Source organism: Mesoplodon mirus, assembly GCF_964341445.2.
Source record: "Mesoplodon mirus genome assembly, chromosome: 5".
Lineage (NCBI taxonomy): Eukaryota > Metazoa > Chordata > Mammalia > Artiodactyla > Ziphiidae > Mesoplodon > Mesoplodon mirus.
The window spans coordinates 518,238-543,473 of NC_138980.1; the positions used below are offsets into that span (position 1 = coordinate 518,238).

Here is a 25,236-nt window from a genome sequence, read left to right on the forward strand (position 1 = left end):
TTTAAAAATCATAACATTTACAATTATTTACTGTATTATGTATCAAAATTATGAAACATTTAGGGGTAAATTTGACCAAAAAAATGTGCAGAACCCGTGTGTACTAAGAACTACAAAACAATGCTGAGAGAAATGAAAGAAGTCCAAAGTGAGTGAAGAGAGATAGTGTTCACAGATCAGAAGATTCAATATTGTTAAGATGTTAGATCTCCCCAAAGTGGTTTACAGAGTCAACACAGTCCCAATGAAAATATGAACAAGTTTGAAACTGGCATGCTGATTTGAAAATTCAAAGGACTTAGAAAAGCCAAAGCAACTCTGAAAAAGAACAAAGCTAAAAGACCAACACTACCTGATTTCAGGACTAATTATATAAAGAACTCTCAAAACTCAATAAAAAGAAAACAACCTAAAACAGGTAAATGATGTGAACAGACACTTCACCAAAGACGACATAGAGACGGCAAATAATCACATGAAAAGATGCTCAACGTGAGTAGTCATTAGGAAAATTCAAATTAAAACCACAATGAGATACCACTGCACACCCAGAAGAATGGCTGAAATTAAAAAGACTTGCCTTGCCAAGTGTTGGTGAGGGTATGGATCAAACATGTAACAGGAATGTAAAATGAGACAACCTCTTTGCAAAACAGTCTGTCAGTATTTTTAAAAGTGAGACATACACCTATCATAAGACCAGTTCCATTCTTAGGTATTTGCCCAAGAGAAACAAAGCTATGCCCACACAAAGACTTACACATAAAATGTTCACAGTAGCTTAATTTGTAATAGCCAAATACTAGAAATCATCCAAATATGTTCATCAACAAGTGAATGATAAGCAAATGTTGGCATGTCCAAATAATGGAATAATACTCGATAATAAAAAGAATGAACTACTGACCAACAAAAATGGATAAATCTCAAAATAAGTAGAGTAGACAAAAAAGAGTACATACCTTATGACTTCACTTACATAAAAATTCTACAAAATGTAAAGTAATCTATGGTTATAGAAATCAGAACAGTGGTTGCCTGTGTATGGGAGAGGGGATGAAGAAATGAGGGTGGCAGGGAAGGATGCATTACAAATTTAGGGGAATGATGGGTATGTTCATTCCTGAATGTGGTGATTGATGGTTTCAAAGATGTACGCGTAGATCAAAATAATCACATTACTCAATTATTACATGTCAACTATACCTCAATAAAGTTGTGTAATAAAATCTATCTTGATCTAAGAAGGTGTTTTTCCTTACTGTATAATAATTAAGAGCAGAATCTGTGACACAGACTATTTGTAAACTCAATTTGATTTACTTAATTTTCAGGTCATAAAACTGAAACACACAGCTAATATTCAATATGAATAAAGCACTTAAAATATAATAAACTATTTACTGAGAGCCTACCACTTGTTTCAGCCCCCTACACTCAAGGTACTACTTAAGAAGAAAAGGTAGAAGGACTTGAGAAATGTATTTTTATACTTCAACTTAGTTGGAAGGATATAAAATTCTCAAACAATAAGGTAGCCAAAAAGAAAACCAGAAAGTCTGAAGAAGGGAAGGGGGAAAAAAGTCAAGTATAAGGAATCATGTATAAATACATAAATCATACAGGGGCTGGAGAGAAAAGGGAAGGGAAGACTCAGATCTCTACCATACGCCAAAAAGAAAAATTCTGGAATAAAGTTATAAACACCAAAACCCAGAAAATAAATGGAAGAGAATATATCTAAGCATAACTCATATCCTAGAATCCAACAATGAAAGCACTGTCAGGTTTGAATTCATTAAAATTTAAAACCTCTACAGTTCGCCTTTGAACAATGTGGAGGCTCCACACATAACCTGCAGTAAGTCCTCTGTATCTGCAGTTCTGCATCCTCGGATCCAACCAACCTTGGATCGTGTAGTACTGCAGTGTGCATTTACTGAAAAATACCTGCACATAAGAGGGCCTATGCAGTTCAAACCGGTAATTTCAAGGGTCAACTGTATATAGTGGAGATGTCAACATGTTCAGCAGCCAAAGAGATAACATCCATTAATTCAGCCAACTTTCAGTGACTAGTATGCTGGTGTGGGGACAGAATAAGACAAAGTTCCTACCCTCAGGATTTTTTATGTGAGCTCCATAATAAAGAATAAAACAAAAATATGGGCTTCCCTGGTAGCACAGTGGTTAAGAATCCGTCTGCCAATGCAGGGGACATGGGTTTGACCCCTGGTCTGGGAAGATCCCACATGCTGTGGAGCAACTAAGCCTGTGCGCCACAACTACTGAGCCTGTGCTCTAGAGCCTGCGAGCCACAGCTACTGAGCCCATGCGCCTAGAGCCCGTGCTCTGCAACAAGAGAAGCCACCACAAATGAGAAGCCTGCGCACCACAACGAAGAGTAGCCCTTGCTCGTCACAGCTAGAGAAAGCAGCACGAAGCAACAAAGACCCAAAGCAGCCAAAAATAAATAAATGAAATAAATTTTTAAACAATAAAATATAAAACAAAAAATAAAGCAATTAGCAAAAGGAAAACGAACAACAGATAAGAACAAGTAAATCAATCAATAAAAAACAAAGGATCAGTAATTTTAAAAAGTTCATTTCAGTAATGAAAGAGATGCAAATTTAAATAAAACACTTCTACCTATGCAAATAGCAAAATAAGAAGATTAATACCCAGTAATGACAAGGCTAAGGGGGAAACAGATGCACTCATGCATTATGGAAAAAATACAACCATATTTTAAACCATATTTTAATCCTGTAGTAATAGCTACTAAAATTTTAAATCTGAATATTCTTTGCCCCACCACAATTCCACAATTAGAGGTTTACCTTATGACAATGCTATTCAAGTATGCCAAGATATATACTCTTAGTAGTAGGGAAAAATTTGAAATAACATAAATGATCATTAATAGGGCATACTTAAATTTTGGATCACATATACAATGCAGTTCTGCAGCCATTAAAGAGGATGCAGTAGAGCTATATACATTGATACGGAAAGATGTTTTTTTAAAAAAAAGAAAGTAGGAAAAAAGCAAATTTCAAAGCATTATATTACAGTACTCCATTTTTGAAAAAAATTTTGGTTTAAAAGATCAAAGGTTATAGAAGCAAAAGACTGTAACATACTGTAATAAACCTCTACTGGTAGAACTAGGTAATCCAAGAAATTAAGGTTCCTAATTTTCTGGTAGAGGGCAATGAACAAGGAAGACAACTTTTGAGGTTCTGATGACATCTATTTACTCAATAAATTGAACATATTCATGGAGCACTCAAAAATTTGCATTCAATTTTAAGCAGTTTAGTGACTTGAGAAAAGCTGGGATTATCCTGGTCTAGGTTAAGAGCCTTGTTTTGTTTTGTTTTGTTTTTTGCGGTACGCGGGCCACTCACTGTTGTGGCCTCTCCCGTCGCGGAGCACAGGCTCTGGACGCGCAGGCTCAGCGGCCATGGCTCACGGGCCCAGCCGCTCCGCGGCACGTGGAATCTTCCTGGACCAGGGCACGAACCCGTGTCCCCTGCATCGGCAGGCAGACTCTCAACCACTGCGCCACCAGGGAAGCCCAAGAGCCCTGTTTTGATAAGTAATTTCATTCTAAAGTGCCCAGAATCCTTTATTGCTAAATATCAGGAGACAGAAAGAATCTAATTAGTGCTCCCTGAAATGAGAGGGGTGATTAGCAAACACTAAAGAGATTAGGTGTAATCACGGTTACCTACAGAGAGATCACTACCTCCACATTTGCAGATTCAGAAAAAAACCCGAAATCTTGACTAAATCTCTAAAACTCTGACATTGTAGAAGAAATAAGAATTACAGTTGATCTTCATTACTCCTGGATTCCGTATTTGCAATTTGCCCACTCCCTCAAATTTATGTGTAATTCCCAAATCAATTCTTACAACGATTTCACAGTCATTCACAAATATGCACAGAGTAATAAAAATTGGAGTTGCTCAAGTTTCCAGCTGAGGTCCAACAAGGCAACATTCTTTCTTCTTGTTGCAGCTCTCACAATGTAAACAAGTATCTTTTTCACTGTTTAGTGCCACAGTTTTTGCATTTTTGTGCTTTCTAAGTGATTCTGATGTATAAAATGGCCCTCAAGTGTAGTGCTGAATGCAAGGCTGTGTAATGTGCCTCAGATAAAGCTTCCTTCAGGCACAAGTTACAGGGCTGCTGGCCATGAGTTTAATTTTAATGAGTGACAATATACATTAAACAAGGTGTCTTTAAATAGAAACACACAAAACAGCTTAAGTACTGATCAGCTGACAAAAATGTTACCACCAGAGGTTCATAGGAACCTAACTCTTTATTTCCTCTGGGAGTAATGGTTCAGTATTTGCTAACTCAGGTAGTTATATAGAACATAACTACAGCGAATAATGAGAATCAACTATAATTGGAAAAGGTGGTAATTTGAATTTTTCTCCAGTCACAACTCCTGATGAAGTTCAAGACTAGGATTTCAGGCTCCTAGCAAGGGAAACTGCAACCTCCCAAAAGGAAGACTCTGTTGTAAGATTTGGAAAGAAACTAGATTAAATTACACAAAGGGTGCTAAGGAAAACATTTGGCAGATTAAATTCAGCAATAATGCTTAGTTTAAAAATAGCAGCGTTGGGCTTCCCTGGTGGCGCAGTGGTTGAGAGTCCGCCTGCCAATGCGGGGGACACGGGTTCGTGCCCCGGTCCGGGAGGATCCCACGTGCCACGGAGCGGCTGGGCCCGTGAGCCATGGCCGCTGAGCCTGCGCTCCGCAACGGGAGAGGCCACAGCAGTGAGAGGCCCGCGTACCACACACACACACACAAAAATAGCAGCGTTGACATGGGAGGAAATGAACTTAATGCACCAAGTGTTAATCGTATGAGTTAATAAATGGAAGTTTCGATCCATAAAGGAAAACACAATTGCAAAGGTACATACACATCGTTGAACTGTGGTGGGAAGGAATTCATGTCCTCAGAGCAACACAGAGATGCAGCCTGTTCAAATTAAACAGATCTAATTTAAGTAAAAGAAGATTACACCTGAAGGTAATAAGCCTAGAACCTGAGAATGGAAAGACTAAGGCCAAATCTTAGGAAGACGACAAAAAGTGAGAGAAAGGGGAGAATGTTAGTTCAAAATAAAACGACCACCACAGTGTGATATAGAAAAGAACGATGCATTCAAAGTCAGGGGACTTACATTTTACAGTTCCGTGCTCTACCACTAAGTAGCTCCACCACTTAATAACTGCCCTCAAGAAAAGAAGATGTTTTTTGCAAAGCTGAGTCACTAACATCTAAACTAGTTAATCTCCTTACACTTTTCTCAAAAACATAACATTTTTTAGATGAACATGCTTATTAAATAATACAGCACCATTAAAAAAAAATTCTATCACCCAGCATAACTACCATTATATCACATTCATATTGTTAATATAAAAAATAAATAGGAATCAAAATGGACTGAACTATACATGCTTCTTTAATTTGGTTTAATAAAAGAAAAAATGAAAAACTAATGGAACTATAGACCTTCAAACTTTTTTTTCTTTTCCTTTTGCTACAAAAGATTTTCTAAAATCCCTCTAAGGTTAAGAGAAGTTCTAAAAAACATTAAAGGTTAGAGTTTTTATAGTTTTAACTGCATGCTTCACTTTTAAACTTGACTCCCTATAATAAAACAGAAAGAGATCATCATTTTACATTTCTTCCCAACGAGTCACTACATTACTTCTGTCAAAATTACAAATGCATATACCATTTGACCTACAAATATATCAGCAGAAATACAAAATAACCTACAAGGTTATTCACTACAACACTGTTTGTCACAGACTGACCATCAGTATTGTACCACTGAAATAAATTACAATACACATGTGATAGAATATTATGGAGCTAAAAACATATAGGAAAGCTATCTATATACTTATTTGGAAATCGCTCTAAAACATGTTACATTAAAAAAAAAGAGCACAGTGCAGAAATATGTGTATAATATACGACCTTTTGAATTAAAAATAAGGTATGGAATAAGAATCTATTTTGTATATGCACAGGACTCCAAAGGGATGCAAAAGAAATTAATAAAGCTGTATGTGAATGGCCACATGCCTGTGCATGCTAGGAGGTATAACAGGGGGATGAGAGACTTCCACTATATACTTTTTTATATTCTCACATGTCTCCTCTTCCTGAGATGTGGTTAACTCTGTTTTCCCCTGACTAATATCATTAACTCAGGAGTCAGCTATTCTAAGGATGCTTTCCATGATTCCCCCTGGTTAAGACAATCTTAAAGACGATAAATGGTTCAAGCTTTCTCCCCTGTATTTATCATGGTTTGATAATTACCTTATTGTGGGAGTTTCCTCCTATAGCCTGCTGGATTCCTGAAATCTCATGTCCCATCAGAAGTTTCAGAATAAATGAATAAATGAGTGACATGTAAGTGATTCCAATGAGTTCATGATGGACTCAGACCCACCATTCAGTATCTGTTGCCTCTACCTGGGTTTCCCTCCTCCCCTGTTTACCCACCCCCACTATGAACTTCCATATAGCAGACACCAGGGTTGTCCAGGGGGTGAGCAGATGCACAAGCTGATAACATAACTAAAGCTACCTGACTCCGGAGCTACGCTTCTCACATTACCAAAACAGAGCCAAATATAATACTTAAATTTTTTTAAAAATCAGAAATATTTGATCCAGAATTTGAGAGACATGGTCTATCACTCTCCTATGGAAAAACAGTAAGTGTGAATACAGATGACTTTCATGATAAACTCAAGCCTTCAAAATGTTGGAAAATGTCACAAAGTAGAAAAGACTAATATGCAGCCTACAACCAGGGCACCGGATTCAAAGGTCATTTAATGACCAAAGAGTCCAGACCCAAGCCCCTATTTCCTGGAAGGTTCCTGGATGTGGCTCTAGTTAGTACATTCTCCTTGCCCTAAACTGCTACTTCAAGAGCCTGGAACAAGTAGTTTTTCTGGGATATAGATGTATCTCAAAACCAGGTAACCAGTGTTGCCCCCATACAATGAAAAAGCAATAAGACCACCACCAAATGAGGAACCTGAGAGTTGTTTGGTATCTGCAGATTCTTTAAGCAGAATTTTCAAATCTCTGCACATCTGGATTTCAGTTTCCTATAACAAGAGAGTAATTTGTTGTTGACCAATCATCCCACTGGGGGAAAGAAAAACTAGGTAAAAATAGAAGAATCCCCCCCCCCAAAATGAGCTCAAAAGCAATGGAGGACTACAGAGGCAGCAAAGATGTGAGAGACAAAGAACCTGGAGGAAAGGGAAGCAAACAGAAGTAATGAGCGAGACACATCCCACCACATTACTTCTGGAAGAATATGTTAAATCACAAGCAGTAACAAGCAAGACACATCCCACCACGTTACTTCTGGAAGAATATGTTGAATCACAAGCAGAAGAAGCAAGTAGATGAAGTGAAAGCTGAGGCTGAAAGGCTGAGTTGTTGAGCACAACTTTAAGTCCTCTTACACATTTGGGAAGACAAAATGGGAACCGAAGAACCACCAAGGAATTAGACTCTGTTAACCATCAAGATTCCAGTTGGCATCTATAAATGGAATAGGGGTGACCCTGCAGTAAGTCAACTTTTACAACCACTGAACACCAGACTTAAATGAGATGAATGAATCCCTGATTAGATTAAGGTCACCCACCCATTCCTATCACAACTGCCTGACAAACACAGAAGCAAATTCACTCCTAAGAAAGAGAATACCATCCAGACCATCAAATTATTCTACCAATTCATATATAATTGCTAGTATTTAATAAAAATTACCAGACCAAGGGAGTGAAAAACAGAAGAAAAAGAGAAACAACAAAACAGAACTCCCAGGAGATTCAGATACTGGAGTTACCAAACACAATTTTTTTTTAATTGATAGACTTACATTTTCAGCCAGATAGAGTAATATGGACTGGATTTACCCTCCCACCTAAAACAACGAAAAAAACAGACAAATATATGAAAAACTGAGTTTCAGACACTGGACACCAGGCAGCACAGGACAGTGATCGTTGATAGATGGGGAACAAACAAGGTGAGCCCTTAAGACTGTTCCAGTTTACTGCTACAGTTTCCAGAAAGTAATGCAGGGAGACAGAAACCAGGTGGAGTCTGGCGATATTATGTAAGTTGAGGAGATAAAGCTGGGAGTCCAAAGATGCCAAGGTGGCTATAGTTCACAGGGCAGAGGGCCAGAAAAGAGAGACTAAACAGATAGAAAGCTCTGGAGATCTGAAGAGAATACTCCCACCCACCCACCCACCCAGCCACATTATCACAACTGGGAGGAAATTAGTGCAATTCAGTAACAAGTGCAAAGTGTCCACAGTAAGTCTGAAAGTAGTCTGGGCCCCAGAGATTCTCCAAACTGACCAGCCAAGGCCCCACACTGAGAAAAACAAAGCTCCAAAAATGGAAATGAAATTAAACAGGACAGGTATAAAAAGAGATGAAGGGGAAAAAAGGTCCAGATAAAAATGAGAGAAGGGGGGCTTCCCTGGTGGCGCAGTGGTTGAGAGTCCGCCTGCCAATGCAGGGGACGCGGGTTCGTGCCCCGGTCCGGGAAGATCCCACATGCCACGGAGCGGCTGGGCCCGTGAGCCATGGCCACTGAGCCTGCGCGTCCGGAGCCTGTGCTCCGCAACAGGAGAGGCCACAACAGTGAGAGGCCCGCGTACCATAAAAAAAAAAAAAAAAAAAAAAAATGAGAGAAGGGAACAGAACCAGAAAGTTTCAGAAAACAATTTCCCACATTGTGAACACTCTGCAAACAAACAAACAAAACACAGAAGAGGGAGCTCGGAAGTTAGAAAAAGTATCCTGAATCACAACCAGAAGTTCAGAAAAACTAAATTTAAATGAAAATGAACAACAGAAAAGTTTTAAGGTCAAATCCCATAAAAGTAGTTATATATTTTTAAAAGATAGTAGAAAAAAGAGTGTAAGGACTAGAATAACTCCCTATAGACAACAAAAACATCCCCAAAACTATCACCTACAATTTCAAAATGAGCTGAAAGGTATTAAGAAATGATAAAGCAATCAAAGAACATAAATCAGATTTAGAAAAACTCAGTAAAGGAAAACTAAACTACAAAGAACTTAATAATGCATAACCACACAAGAGAACACTTTTAGAAAAGAGAAAAAAAAAGTAATCACAAAGGAAAAAATAAAAAAGGATTAAAAAACCAATCACTTTCTTATATACCAGAGATAAACAAACGGAATTTGACATTAAAAACACAATACTGTTAGCACCTCCCAAAATGGAATATTTAGTTATAAATCTAACAAAATATGCACATGCGCTATATGAGGAAAACTATAAAACTCTGATGAAAGCTATCAAAGAACTAAATAAATGTAAAGATATTCCATGTTCCTGAATAGGAAGACTCAACTTTGTCCAAATGTCAGCTCTTCTCAATTTATCTATAGATTCGATGCCATGTCAACTAAACGCCCAGCAAATTATTTTGTGGATACTGACAAACTAATTCTAAAGTTTATATAGAAAGGAAAAAGATACAGAATAGTCAACACAAAATTGAAGGAGAGAACAGAATTTGGATGCTATCTGACTTCAAGACTTACCATAAAGTTACAGTAATCAAGACTGTGGTATTGGCAAAAGAACACATAAATAGATCCATGAAACAGAGTCCAGAAATAGACCCACATAAATACAATCAACTGATCTTTGACAAAGGAGCAAAGGCAATACCATGGAGAAAACTCATTTCAACAAATGGTGCTGGAACAACCAGACATCCACAAGCCAAAAAAAAAATAATCTAACCTTACACTCTTCATAAAAATTCACTCAAAATTGATCATACAACTAAACATAAAACACAAAACCATAAAACTCCTAGAAGATAACACAAGAGAAAATCTACATGATTTGAGTTTGCAATGACTTTACAAACCACCAAAAGCACAGTCTGTGAAAGAAATAATTAATAAACTGGACTTTATTAAAATTAATAACTTCTGCTCTATGAAAGACACTGTTAAGAGAATGAGAAGACAAGCCACAGGCTGGGAGAAAACACTTGCAAAGACATACCTGATAAGGAACTGTTATCTAATTTATACAAAGAACTCTTAAAACAAGAAAACAAACAACCCAATTAAAAAGTGGGCAAAAGCCCTGAACAGACACTTCACCAAAGAAGATATGTACACAGTAAATAAGCATATGAAAAGATGCTCTTAATCATATGTCATCAGGGAAATAAAAAAACATGAGATACCACTACACATACCCATTAGAATGGGCAAAATCCAGAACAATAACAATGTCAAATGCTGGAGAGGATGTACAGCAATAGGAACTCTCATTCATTGCTAGTGGAAATGCAAAACGATACAGCCATTTTGGAAGACAGTTTGGCAGGGTTTTTTTTTTTACAAAATTAAACACATTCTCACCCCATGATCCAGCAATCATGCTCCTTGGCATTTACCCAGGAGTTGAAAACTTACATCCACACAAAAACCTGCATGTGGACATTTATAGCAGCTTTATTCATAACTGCTGAAACTTGGAAGTAAACAAGGTATCCTTCAGTAGGTGAATGGATAAACTGCAATACATCTAGACAATGGAATATTACTTAGCACTAAAAAGAAATGACCTATCAAGCCATGAAAAGACATGGAGGAACTTAAACGCACATTACTAAGTCAAAGAACCCAATCTAAAAAGTCTACATACTGTTTGATTCCAAGGATGTGGCATTCTGGAAAAGGCAAAACTATGGAGACAGTAAAAAGATCAGTGGTTGCCAGGGGTTCAGGGGGAGCAAAGTAGGAAAGAACAGGCAGAGCACAGAGGATTTTCAGGGCAGTGAAACTACTCTGTATGATATGACAATGGTAGATACGTGTCATTATACATTTGTCTAAACCCCAAAATGTACAACACCAAGAGCGAACCCTAATGTAAACTATGAACTTTGGGTGATAATGACGTGTCAATGTAGGTTGATGGATTGTAAACAGATGCACCACTCTGGTGGGGGATGTTGACAGTGGAGGGGTCATACACTGTACTTTATGTCAAAGGTGCCTGTGAACCGAAAACTGCTCTAAAAAAGTCTAGTAAAAAAAAAAATTAAAAATCAGCAGTTGCCAGGGGCTGAAAGTGGGGGGAGGGTCTGCCTACAATGGAGCAGGGGGAAGTTTTCTGGGGGGAATGAAACCATTCTATATTGTAATTGTGATGGTGGTTACACGACTGTCTGTCTGTACTTGTAAAAGAACGGTACAACAGTAAGGGACTGAACTTACTGTACTTTATTTTTAAAAGTGATTCTGAGACAAATATGCAAATACTCAAATTCAGAGAATAAATCTCTCTGAAAGAAAAATTAAAGCAAGGGATCAGAACAAATACTAAAATTATAATCCAAGGAAACTTTCCTGAAATTAAAAGAGAAAAAATTCAAACTACACATTGAAAGAACATATTATACCTGAGAATATCAAGGCAGAACAACCTATACCAAAATATATTCAAGTAAAATTACTGATTTTAAGGGGAAAAAATCCTTTGGGCAAATAACTAACAATGAAAAAAAAAATCAGACTGTCACCAAGCCTACAGCAACACTGGAGTAACATATTTAAGACACTTAAGGAAAGAATTCACATTTCCTTAATCCCAAGGAATTTCATTAAACCAAACTGACTCTCAAAGACAAACTCTCAAATGAGTTTTTTGCAAGTTGTTATCAACTTGCAAGAAACTCAGAATATTGTTCCCATGAGCCCTTTCTAAGGAAACATCTACAGAACAAGCTTCCAGAAAACCAAAATGATTAGGAAACAAATGAACTGGTAGGAGGTACTGAATATATAGTTACTTGCAAAACTAATTCTAAATGGGAGGGTTTATGCAAGTTAAATGGGAAAGCTGATAGTATGTAATGGCTACATACTATGACAATGTAGATTGAGTACAGCTATTTAAATGGGGGGGTAGAACTCATATTACTGGCGGTATTTTTAGTCCTGTTATTGTAAGATTATTGTGTAATATGGGATAAAGCAATTAAGTAATTATGGGATACTCAAACTCCAGCATCCCATGACCCTGAGAACTAGGACTCTCAGTATGAAAGAAGATATAGATGTGATTATAAAAAAGGTCAATTAAAACTCCTGTTATTCTGAATCTGAGTCAAAAATAGTATCTTTTCTTAAGATATTTTAATTTTAAATATACAAAGATATTTTATAGCTTTAAAGATATTTTATCATAAAAGTACGTATATATATTTTTAGCACATCTTTCATCATAAATGTATATAACCACATACATACATGTCAAATTTCCTAGCACAGTCCAGTGAAAAGACCTACAACGACCAACCCAGTAGCAATGAGCACTCCTAGCAATAGATATTATGGTCTTGAAATAGCATTTCCAAGTAAAACAACCAATTCTTCCTTGGGAAAAAATGACATACTTCATGTTTGAGGCAAGAAATACAAGATAAGGCAAGAAGATCTTGCCATTTAATCTTTGCAGATAGCAAGGAAACTACCAAAGACAACTAAGGTTATGTCAAAGAACCCAGAAGTCATTTAAAGAATCTCTCCCATTTGCCAACAACAGGACAATTTTAAGCAACAAAGTAAGAGTAATCATGACAACTCATGGCATATGTTTGAAACCAAAATATACTAGTTAATTATGATACTTTAAAAATCTAATTGGTCACCCTCAAAGGACAATAGTTTATCGTGAAAACTAGTAAATAAAAGGAAAGAAATAAGCATTCTTTTCTGCCTTTCCCATACAAATTGTACCTTGAGTAATCAATTAGTAAATGAGGGAGTAAATCAACTATACTGCAATATAAAATAAAAATTAAATTTTAAAAAAATGAAGGAAATTATCTCTTTACAGATGCAGCTCACCTAATTAAAAAAAAGACAGAATATCACTATTTTGCAACCCTCAAAGAATTAATGGCTCTAGGCACTGCACTGAACACCAGTAGGAAAGAAGGCCTTTCTACCTCATCTGCCTCCTGAAGTAAAAGGACAATACCACATACACAACACAACCTTCAGTCCTGTCAAGGGTCTTAAATTCTGAGTCTGATCAAGCCTCTGCATCCTGCTGCCCATATGGATGGGAAACATGTTGACATGCATGCAGCAAAATATAGACTGTGGGGTAACCACAGGTCAAACTGCTCAGGTTCAACAGATAAATTGTAAAGAAAAGGATGGAGGGGGAACATGTAAATTAAGACATCAAATAAAAAAGGGGGGGACTAAACTAAAATGCTTAGGTGTACATAACTTGGTGTTAAAACTATAAGGAAACAAAAGAAGTGATTACTATAAAAGTCAGGGTAACAGTTACTTTTGGGGAGCAGGGAAGGGCTTGTGATTGGCTGTGGTGTGGAAGGGGTTCTGGGATAAGTGAAAAACTTCTAATTCTTGACCTGCATATTATCAGGCTTCTGGCCTTATAATAATTCACTAATATATCTGTGTGGTTTTCTTGAGGATTTTTTTTTTTTTTTTTGACTGCAGCACGCAGCTTTTGCGGGGGGAATCTTCATTCCCCAACCAGGGACTGAACCCGGGCCCTCGGCAGTTAGAGCTCAGAGTCCTAACCACTGGACAGCCAGGGAATTCCTGGTTTTCTTTATCTGTTTCATTTTACAATAAACAAGGCTTTCTTTAAAAAGTAAATGATTAATAGTCATTTGGCTTATCTGGTTATCTCCAAATGGCACAAGGATCTAACCACCCATCTCCCTAGAACCAGAAGAGTATATTAGATTACGGCAGGTCCAGGATTCAATGACCTCAGATCCCTGGATCTTTATATCACAGGGTCTTAAGGAACTGATGCTAGAGCATAGTCATGAAATAACTGTCTTAGCATGAAATGAATTCAGCCTTGAAAATTTCTACACACAGGAGTTTATGTATTAGGGCCTGACTAAGACAATAAAGTGACCTTCCTGATAGTGGCTTTGTTAATTATAAGGTCTTGTTCCACAGACCTATTCAATCAATAGTTTATCCTCCATGATATTTGGTAAAGATAAGACTTTGTTAAGAATGTTACTTTAGAAGAATCTCTCCTCTTCCTTCCTATCTTCTACACAGATTTCTTCCCAAAGTTTAGAGTAAGCAGAGAACAGTGACTCAAAATTGCCAAGGAGTTCCCAACATGAGGTAGAGGGAGGAGAGAGCGAAGAATCCCCTTAACCTCAGATATACAATCTCACTGACCCAAGTGAGCACTTTCTAGATTGCCTAAACTTTCTAGAAGCAAAGGACTTGTAATTCAAAAACTGCTAATACAGACTGAAAAATATATATATATAGTTAAATACCAATGCGGCAGAAATTCAAAGGGGAAGTTGGAGTGGTGACTGCCTGTGCTTCAAAGGCTCCCCTGACACAGAAAATCAAATTTGACAGGAGAGGCAAAAGAAGAGAGAAACTTCACTCTCCATCACACCATACCAGCTCTCCAAAAATCGAAGAGGGAGAAAAGGAGAGACCCATGTGGCACCAACCTCTACTATGGCTGCAAAGGAGGGTGTTTAGGTTTACTCAATAGATTAATCAGAACTCTTGAGCTGACAAGGGAGAAATACTATCATCATTACTTCCTTTTTGCTTTCTGTATAGCACGCTTCTGCTTAGACTTGGCACTTATATTTTGTCTATTAGTTATTTACACTGGTATATTCCCTTCCTCCCACTCCCTAATATGCCATAAGCTTCAGAATGAAAGAGAATATGTTTTTTTCATCTATATATTTTCCATATGCCTAGTATAGCACCTGACAAAATGTTTTACACATAGCATATACTCAGTATGTCTGCTGCATTAAATTAAAAAAGAAAAATCAAGGGCAGTCAGGTGAAAGAAGAGAAAACTTGCTCTGTATTATTTCAGAAGGCAAAAACCAAGACAAACTAGAAAGAAAGTATGGGAAGGCCAACATGAACACAAACTTTCTTTAGCACTGGTTGCCTTGAGAAGTAATAATGTCCCTTTGCCACTTTTGAAGACTGCATTAAAGGTAGAAGGGAACTTTGAGAGCTGATCCAATTGCTTTTAAGATTTTGTTTCTGAATAAGGCTGTCCTCAGAGACTAAGACTGAAAAGCAAATGAAGAAAATAAGGAGAAACAAATCTATCCCAGAACCTATACTAGAACCGGCATTTCCCACCTCATTGGAAACCTGTAATTTGATCACGTAAAAGCTCTATCCTACTTTATTAGAGAATTAAGTACCAGAACAAACTTTTGTACACTAGGCATTTCACATGTGTTATTTTCATTCCATCCTTGATATTATTATCCCCATTTTATAAAAGGACACTGATAGTGAGAGAATAAGCAATGAATGGGTTTTGAACTTTGACGCAAACCATGTTCTTCCTACTGAACCTTCCAGCTTCTAAGATAAACGAGCACTGGTAAAACACAACATTGCTTTCCTTGTGTATTAGCATTAGAAAACAATTTTCTACCATATCTTAACTTCCATACCATAAATTTTTGCTTGCGTGTCTTACCACTTATTTCAAGCTCCACCCAGTGTGATTTCTTTCCATTTGCTGCTTCCTCAGAGGACATAATTGTGTACATCCTCCGAGGGTCAGGGGGCTCATATTTTTCTTTGGGCATGCCTGTTGAATTAAGAAAAGAAACCAATCAATACCCAGAAGAATCAAATAACTGAAAATAACATCTTTTTTTAAAGTAGACACCCATATTATATCTCTAAACACAATTTCCCACTAAAAGGAACTAGGAGCTCCTTGGAGAAATGGAGGATTTCAGGTCTGAGATCGGAAAAATACAAACGAGCCTGGACACTAAGAAAGATGCTGTGGCTGTGAAGGACACAGGAGCCAGCTTGAAGAGGTCCCACTGGCCACAGATATGACAATCTGAACATCAAAAGAAAGACTACATTTCAAACTGCATGAATCCAAAACTTTAACAGGAAAAAAAAAAAATGCAGTCACCTGAAAATTGGAAAATAAACGGAAAGAATCAAGCATTTATCCTGCATTTCTGGCAGAAACTAGATGAGGAAATGTTCTTAACAGAATTCTAGCTAATAAATGTAAAAAGAGTTAGATAATTAGAAAAAACACTATTTCACAATCTCTAATGAAAAAATGGATGACCATCAATGGTTAATAAAAGCATTAGGTAAAAAAAGTCCAATGAAAAAATTTTAAATAGATCAGGCTGCAAGACCTCAACCCAAGGATCAATCTCAGTATTAGGACAACTAGACTTACATGCCAACACTATGTATGCCCTTGCCCCTTCATCCAAAAAATTAAAAGTAAAATTGAACCTGAATCAAATCTGCCTCTCTAGATCTAGTACCAGTTTACACTAAGTAAGGGAGACAGAAGAACATGTTAAAAATAACACGAGACACAACAATGTGAATATACTTAACACTACCGAATTGTACACTTAAAATGATTATTAAGATAGTAAATTTTGCTATAATTTTACCATGATTAAAAAATTTTTTCTTTATTTTAAAATAATGCCACAAGAATACAGCCAGACAGACACAGACCATGGAAAGTTCAACATGACAGAAGACCCAGTTTCTTCAACAAATGAATGACATGAAAAAGGGGGAGTAAAAGGAAGTTGATATTAAATGACTTAAGAGGCACAACAATCAAATGCAATGTACAGACCTTGTTTGGGTCTGATCTGACCAAATCAAGTGTAAAAAACATTTTTGAGAATTGGACAAATTTGAAGAAGAACTAAACCTAAGTTGATATTGGGACTACTGTTCATTTTGCTTGTGGTTATTTTTAAAATTCTTATTCTTATAGAAACATTCTGAAATATTCAGGTGAAATGAAATCTCACTTCCTTGCATATTCTCCCAAACTCCTTGCCCCAGTCTCACTTCACCTTATGTGTCTGGATGAGCCATCATCTGCTTTAACCAAGTCTCTACCTGCTCTGGATACCTACACAGCTAAACAAAGCTGGAGAAAAACCTACCATCATGTGAATTTAAAGTAAGCCAGTCAGCAATCACTTATGTCAAATGGACTTACTGTTGAACGTGTTCGAGGTTTTAGTTTTACAAGAAGAAAAGAGTTATGGAGATGGATGATGGCGAAGGCTACACAACATTATGAATGTATTTAATACCACTGAATGTTACACTTAAAAATGGTTAAGATGGTAAATTTTATGTTATGTATATTTTCTACAGTAAAAAAAAATGGAAAAAAGTTAAAGCAACTTTCATTATGCTATGCTGCTCCTCTAATGATGAGTAGAGCTATCTTTCAAACGTAGAAATGGTTTTGACCATGTAGTCAAAACACAGAAGGAGATAAGTAATCCTAAAAAGCTTTTTGAAGAAAGTAAAAATATAAACGGTGAGACTAATCATCTGCACAAGAAACAGCGCATTTTTTTGTTTTGTCAAATATTGTTAATAAAACTTTTCTCCTACACGTTAATTTCTCCAAAACAGAAATACAGTGCCTCAAGTTTTTAGACTAATACAAAAAATACCTAACAGAGAAAGCTATACAGTCAAGAACTGTTCCTGTTCCATCTAGAGGACAATTTGGTGAAGCAAGTGCCCATTCTGAATCATATGAATACACCAGTGATAACAAAATGCTGTGTAAGGTTACCAGAGCTTGATGACAACATCCCTTAAGATTCCTTAAGATCACCCAAATGCCACTATTCTGACTAGATTTTACTTACGACCGTGTGATCTTCACTGGCTTTTCCAAATAGAATTTAATAATGGTAAGCTGCTCTCTCCAGCTGAGGTTAGTATTTTGAGTTACTATTAATTATTAATCATTTGACTTCTTAGTGAAAGTTCAGAAGTCTGATTTACCACTCTCATGTGAGCTTATTTAGTGTGAATCAATGCCCAGAGTTTGATCACGCTTCAGAGAATAAATGTAAGTATTACTGAACCGAAATCTGAAATCCAAGCCCTAGACCTGGGGTCATTCCATCAAAGAGTCATGATTTCTGCCTAAGCGGCCAACCACTCCCTTTCTTGGTTTTCATGACATACAATGTGTTGCCTTAAAAATTTAAGAGACAGCTCATTACTTGAAAGCAGTGAGGAGATCTTCTTTATTTTCCAAATCCCTGACAGTGTAGATTAGTAAATGGGGGGAAAAAAGAATATGACAGAATAAAAGAAACGGCAGCAAATTGGACAATCGAGCCCTTCTGAGGAGCCTATCTGCCCAGTGAGCAACCCCACCCATTTTTCTTGGAGTCCAACCGAACATAGTATTGGAAACTAGGTAGAGAAAAGGATATAAGAATACAAACAATTTAGGATTTTTCCCAAGGCTTGAAATCAACAAGCAGATCTTACTCTCTAAAAAATACAGTATGGGGCTTCCCTGGTGGCGCAGTGGTTGAGAGTCCGCCTGCCGATGCAGGGGATACGGGTTCGTGCCCCGGTCCGGGAAGATCCCACATGCCGCGGAGCGGCTGGGCCCGTGAGCCATGGCCGCTGAGCCTGCGCGTCCGGAGCCTGTGCTCCGCAACGGGAGAGGCCACAACAGTGAGAGGCCCGCGTACCGCAAAAAAAAAAAAAAAAAAAAAAAAAACAGTATGTCACTGCAGATTACTATCTAAAAAGAATAAAACGTTTCCAAAACAGGCTTGAAAACTGTCAAGTAGAATTAAAAGACTTAAAAAATAGCTAGGCCAGAGTCAGCAGGTATACAGCCCCTGACTAGTCAATCTCTAATTCCTCCAATCCAGTGCCAAACATCACTACTGATCCTGGCAGCATAAAATCTGTCCCTGATCTAGACCTCAGAGAAACGGTTTTTCAGTATCTTGGAATAATTATTTACCTTAAAGAAATACAGGACATTATTTACCAGCATAGAAAGGTATGCTTTCATTATTAAACATTTCATGAAATGGCTTAAAAAATACACACGGGAGGGAGCTAAGAGGGAAGACGCAGGGGGGCGCAGGGCGGGGGAGAGACCATGAGTGCAAGTCAGCCACCATTTGAGGCAGCTTTTAAACTAAGAAAATTGGTACTAAAGAGAAAGATGTAAGTCTTTATCCTTTCAGTGGGTAGTGTAAATAGAGTCATCAAATAGCCCCAGGTGAAAACGTGTCCTATTTTACAAAAGAATAAATGAAGAATGAAAGAATTAATAAAAAACAAAAACAACATCATTTCATAATTCCTAATGAGCCTTTTTAAAACAAGGATTTATAAACTGGGTTAAAATCATTAGATGAATCATTGGCACTGGCATAATGCTAAGGTAACACCACCACCCAGATTGTTTTTTGATTATAAGGTAGAAAATGTTCAAAAGAGGAATAAACGGTTACCCCCTTCATCAATCTTCCCAACATTAATGGGGGTAGAACCAGATACTGTGGGTCTTCGGATCTGACAGAATATGAAATACACACCAACAGTGTTTACCTTGACTAAGAACTAGAGGAACTAGCCAGATGACACCAAAGAAGCAATTGGAATGCAGGACTTTCTGCAGGGTAAATGGTCTGCTACCTTTAACAAGCTGGTGTCAGGACTATTCTAGACTTAAAGAGAATTAAGGGATATATAGAATGAGATGCAATGAATGGTCCCTATATAGGATCCACAAATCTGCAACAAAGGACATTCTGCGGACTGTTCGAGAAACATTTAATACCTGGTTCATATTTTGAAATATTAATGAATTATTATGAGATCATGTTATTTTGGCAATGGACAAAAATGCAGTTCTTGTTAAAAGGCACTCTGAAGTTAAATAATTTATTTTAAACTGTATTGGCCAGATTTTTTTCCAAGGGAAATGAGGCTGAGTTATAGCCAATCTTAACTGACAAGATAAAATGCTAAATTCCTCTTTTCCTTTCCTTGCTTGTTACATTTTCTCCTCCATTCTTAGTGCTTTACTTCTTTCACATACACAAAGGAGAAAAAAAGGAAAAGCGCAGAGGAAAAGCAGGGAGAGGAGACGGAGGAAATAAACTCATGTGCAGAAAAATCCTTTTATTTGATGACCAGGAGCCTCACAGAGCCACAAGCTATGGAATACATGAAAAGGCAGTACCACTAGCCTTGGTGCCAAGTTACTTCTTCCTATCCAAATTTTCACTAGGTCTTATCCAATTTTTCACTAAATCCCACTGATTTTTACCTCTTCAGGACTTCTAAACCTGTCTTCTCCATTTTCACAGCTACTGAAGTTAATTCACACCCTCATTTCTCAGCTACAACTTTTAAACAACCTTCTCTATACCTTCCTGATAGATGCCTGCTCATGTCACTCTCCTGCTTAAAAATCTAAGATGGCCTTTTCTGCCTACATAGCTAAAGCCCTAACTTCAAAGTCCTTTACAATCTGGATTTAGGCAACTATTTTCTCACTCATCTTCAGCCACTGACACGCAAGTCACCCTATAAAGTCCTAAATTAATCAAAGTAAACCTACTTCTAAGGCATAGTCTTTCAATAACACATGCTAATCCCTTCACCAAAGGGAACCTTCACCCTAAACTCCTACTCACCCCCTTCACGGCAACTCAGGTTAGATGTCAGAGTCCCTGTAAGCCCTTCCCAACAAAGGCACAAGCTCACAACTCTTTCCTCTGCACACCATACATTTACTACAGCATCTATCACCCCAGTTTGTATCTCCCAGTGTCTTGTGTAAGACCTAGCACGTTGTACTAATAAACTGGCCTAAACATTCTTTCCTTCATGACTCAAAATCAGGTTTTCAAAGAAAAATCCAAAAAAAGCAATTCAATACATCCAAACCATGCTTCCTTAAGGGAGCTTTCTTTACAGAATCATTCATTCAACAAATATTTACTAAGCACCTTCTGCCTCTACGTGCCAAGCACTCTGCCAGGTTCTGGGAATAAAGAATAAATAGGAAATACATACATGATCTCGGATCTTAATCTACTGGGGAGTGCAAACAAAAATCTTACGACGATGTAATCACACTACAACCCTTTTTACAAACATCACTCTAATTTAGGACTTCTTCCCTACCCCTCACAGACACAGGAGTTTATCATTCCCTGCTTTGAGCTACTCTAAACCTTGAAAATATTTCTAATGTTATATTCTTTAATCCCACCTTAATTTTTTTTGACATGTCTCATTCACCTACTCTAATACAGGGTCTTTGCACTTACATTTTAAATATTTTTATATTTTCAGAGCCTGGCAAATAGTGTTTCGTGAATACTTATAAGAATTCAAGGGGATAAGCTGGGACAGTAAAAGAAGCAAACACTGTGTAAGGGACAAGTATGCTAACAGAAGCAGTGCCCATGTTAGGAGTAAGAAAAACTAACATAGGCCTCTAATCTTGAAGGCAAAATCTAGAGAAACGAGACAGAAAGGACCTAAGTGACCAAAGGCTGAGAATATTCATTCTAGGATAGGCTGGGATATGAAGCAAAGGGACAAACTTAAAGGTAAAACTGTATAAACAGAATCTGAGGGACATGCTATGGCAAAATAAGAGCAAACCTCAGACAGGTGGGGGTAATGGCAAAACTGTGTTGGAGTGCCTATCTGCCACACTCTAAAGTAGGCACATAACAGCTAACACGTTTTGAGCACTCAGCAACTGGCAGGCCCTTCACACGCATTATCTCATTTAACCCTCAGGACTCTTATGAGTAAATACTATTGTATTATTCTCCATACATAAAGAACGGTCCAGAAAATGAGTCATTTACCTGAGATCACAGAGATCCTACTGGCACAACTGTGATTTTAACCCAAGTCTGATCCAAAAGTCTATGCTTTCAACCACTATGCAATAATTTACTGGTAACTACCTCGATTTAATTCTCATGGCAATCCATGAAGTAGACACCGTCCTCATTTTATTTTAGATGAGGAAACTGAGACTCTGAGTTTAAATAACTTGCCCGAGGTTGCACACACTTAGTAAGTAGTAGAGCTAGGATTTGAACCTGGGACAATCTGGCTGCAAAGCTGTACTCTCTAACACCAGTGCCTCACACAAGTCTAGGATTCTGTCACTGATGAAACCAAGATCTTGTGTTCATTCTCCAAATATTATGTTGCTAAGACCATGAGCCCCCGAGTTTCCTTCTCAGACGTATCATCTTTCCAAACTACTCTTCACCTGTATTCTCTACTCCCAAACTCTGCCTAATACTTAACACAGCAGACCTCAAAATGGTATCATCTCAGGACCCTTATACTCAAGTACCTCAAAGACCTTTCAATTGTGTGGGTTAGATCTATCAATATGTACCATACCAGAAATTAGAAATAAGGAATTTTAAAATATGTATTAACTCATGAAATATAATAAACCTATCACGTTAACATTTTTATGAAAAGTAACTACTTTCAAGAACAAAGTAAAATTTTGTGAGAAGAGTGACACTGTCTTACATTTTTGCAAATCTTTAAGGTCTGACATGCTAGAAGACAGCTGGATTCACCTATCTGCTCTGAATTCAACTGATTAGATATTACATATCATTTTGTCAGTCTCTGGAAAACTCCACTGTATACCCATAAGAGGAAGAGAATGAAAAAGGCAAATAATCTTAGTAATATTTCTAAGAACTTAAGGTTTCTGTAGCCACCTCCTCCTGCCTCACAAAATCTCAATTCCTTAAATCCTTTTCTCAAGTAGAATAAGAATAAATTTAAGTCCATACTGGTTTAACTAAAATTTCCAATCAATAAGACCTCTGCGAAAAAAGATTTTAAAATTATGATAAAATATTCCTCCAAAACAGAGTCAAACAGCAGATGTAGTAGTTAGTCTAAGCTCTAAAAGAAGACCGGCATACCCATCTGCATCCGCAGTGCCCAGCCAATAACCAACAGCCTCTAAGAGTTTACTAGACTGCTGTTAAAATGCAATTCTAATCATGTGCCTCTGCCTAATAACACAAGTGAATATAAAATACAGTCAGAGAGAAGCCTGAGTGTACTACAACACCACAGGAAACTACCAATTTTGAAGGTCAAAAATGGTCAAATACTAGCAATGTCATTCAACTCAATAAATTAACTCAAAATAGAACTATAAAGATACACTAAGTATAGGTCATCCACAAATTTCAATTTAAAACACAAACACTTCTTAGCTTAAAATTTTTAATTTCTGTATTTTAAGTCAAATATAAAGTATAGAACAAAAGAACATATTAGGACAATTTAGATTTATGATCTAGCCAGCAAAGCTGAGGGCCCACTAACATTAAGTCAAACCATGATTTGTGTGATGAAACATCACCGAGATCAAAAAGGAAAGGGGAGGGAGCCATCGATATTAAGTCTGTTCTCTTAGTATGAGACAAGCAACAACCGTCTAGTTTACACCTTCAGCAATGATGGCTGCCAACAGAAATATTTTCATTTCTTTCTTATCTTTTTCCAGTTTCCATAATCTATTTGCTCCTCCCACTCTTACAATCACAGTATTCTAGCTACCCCTATCTGGTTGGAATTTTGGCCTTTTGAGGCAGTCAACATTTATTCTAGCTGCTAATTCATGTATACAATCATTTTGGGAAGTTCTAATATAGTAGCAATCAGTTTTGACCCACTAGTCTTTTTTTCCCCTAAAAACTAAGAAAGAAAATTATTCATGAAATGCTGACCTTATAAATCATCAAGAAGCCTTTAGCAACTCTAGAATATTTCTCTCACAAGGGCTTAAATGAACTCTCTGACCCCAGTTTCTTGGCCCCGCCCCCTTCATCCAGCCTTCACATTTTTACTATGTCTCCTGAAAAAGTATGTCACACAAGAATTTCCCCACCCCTATCCACCTAAACCTTCAATGAATCCCTATTATATACAGACGAAAGTCTCAACACTTTAAGAAAAAGCCTAAGACTATTCACAGACTGTTTCTGGCCACTCCTCCTGTCCCTTTCCTCTTTGCATCCTATGTTTCACAGCCCAAGTTGTATGTAACTTGACTTTGCACATGTTCTTTCTTCTCACTAAAAGGTCCTACTCAGTCTAACAAACCTCTATTCAACCTTCAAAGCTCAGCCCAAAGACCTCTGAGATGACTCTCTCAAGTTTCCCAAGCAGAATTAGTTACTCCTTCTTTAGCATGCCCCAAATGCTTTGTGTATTCCTCATTACTATATAACCTGATGAGCATTTTATTGGTTCATTTGTTTTTATCTCCATACCATTATAAACCCATTTAGAATAAGAGCATAAGCCCTATTAGAGGAGCAAGTCTATTATGGTGCCTGACACATGGGTGTTTCCAGTATTTTTGGAACTGAGTTTTAGCCCTATTTTAAAATGCTGTATTCAAGTATAATCAGTTCTGCTGTATCACTTATTCTGAAAATAATCTGTTCCAACATAACCGATATATTAGAAAATTTGAGCTTAACACAAAATTCCCATTTGCTTATGTGTGATTTTGTCTGTGAAAAAAACTAGATGAAGGTAGAAACCTGCCCCCAGCTGAACTGAGCTGCACAGAAATACACAAAATACACACACCTTAAAACACCTACCAGCTACATCAGTTCACTCTGTGTGTGTGCACATGAGCTGAGCCACACTCACCCACCTCTGGTGTTATTATAACATTCCATTCGATTTCAGGTAACCCTCCTTCCACCACTGTACAGTAACTCACAAGCAGCAACCTTTCTGATGCCCATTAACACAAGCAGACCAGGTCTTTTTCAAGGTAAAGTGACACATTTATTGTAGTATTTATGTATACCATAACCATTTAACATGTGTAAAACTATGCTACCATTTTTACCAGGTTCCTTTTTATTAAAATAAGTCACTGACAGAGTTTTGAGTGTTATGCCTTAGTTCCACTTTTCCCAAAAGGCCTGTAGTTTTTACTGCACAATTTTCCATATCATGGTAATTTTTAGGAACTTATATGTTGCTTTACAGCAGAACTGACTATATAAATTAACAGCTGTATGAGGAGTTCTTAGGTTTTAAGAAATTTTCAATATTTCAATTCCAATAACATACAGGAGAGAAAACTCTGCCCTCTCCCCAATTTCACAAAATGTTTACAGTCCATATCCTTACAGACCATCAGGAGAGCCATAACCGTTAAG

The 25,236-nt window shown here is 37.3% G+C and overlaps 1 protein-coding gene across 3 annotated transcripts in view; it reads right to left on the bottom strand.

The window, feature by feature from the left end:
* Positions 1-25,236, bottom strand: part of CNOT6 (CCR4-NOT transcription complex subunit 6) — a 65,135-nt gene that overhangs the window by 36,648 nt on the left and 3,251 nt on the right. For all 3 annotated transcript variants that reach the window (XM_082623852.1, XM_082623851.1, XM_082623850.1), the window contains exon 2: positions 15,654-15,767. In XM_082623852.1, the coding sequence (XP_082479978.1) occupies positions 15,654-15,765 (112 nt within the window). In that variant the 5' untranslated portion in view covers positions 15,766-15,767. The remainder of the gene's footprint in view (positions 1-15,653; positions 15,768-25,236) is intronic.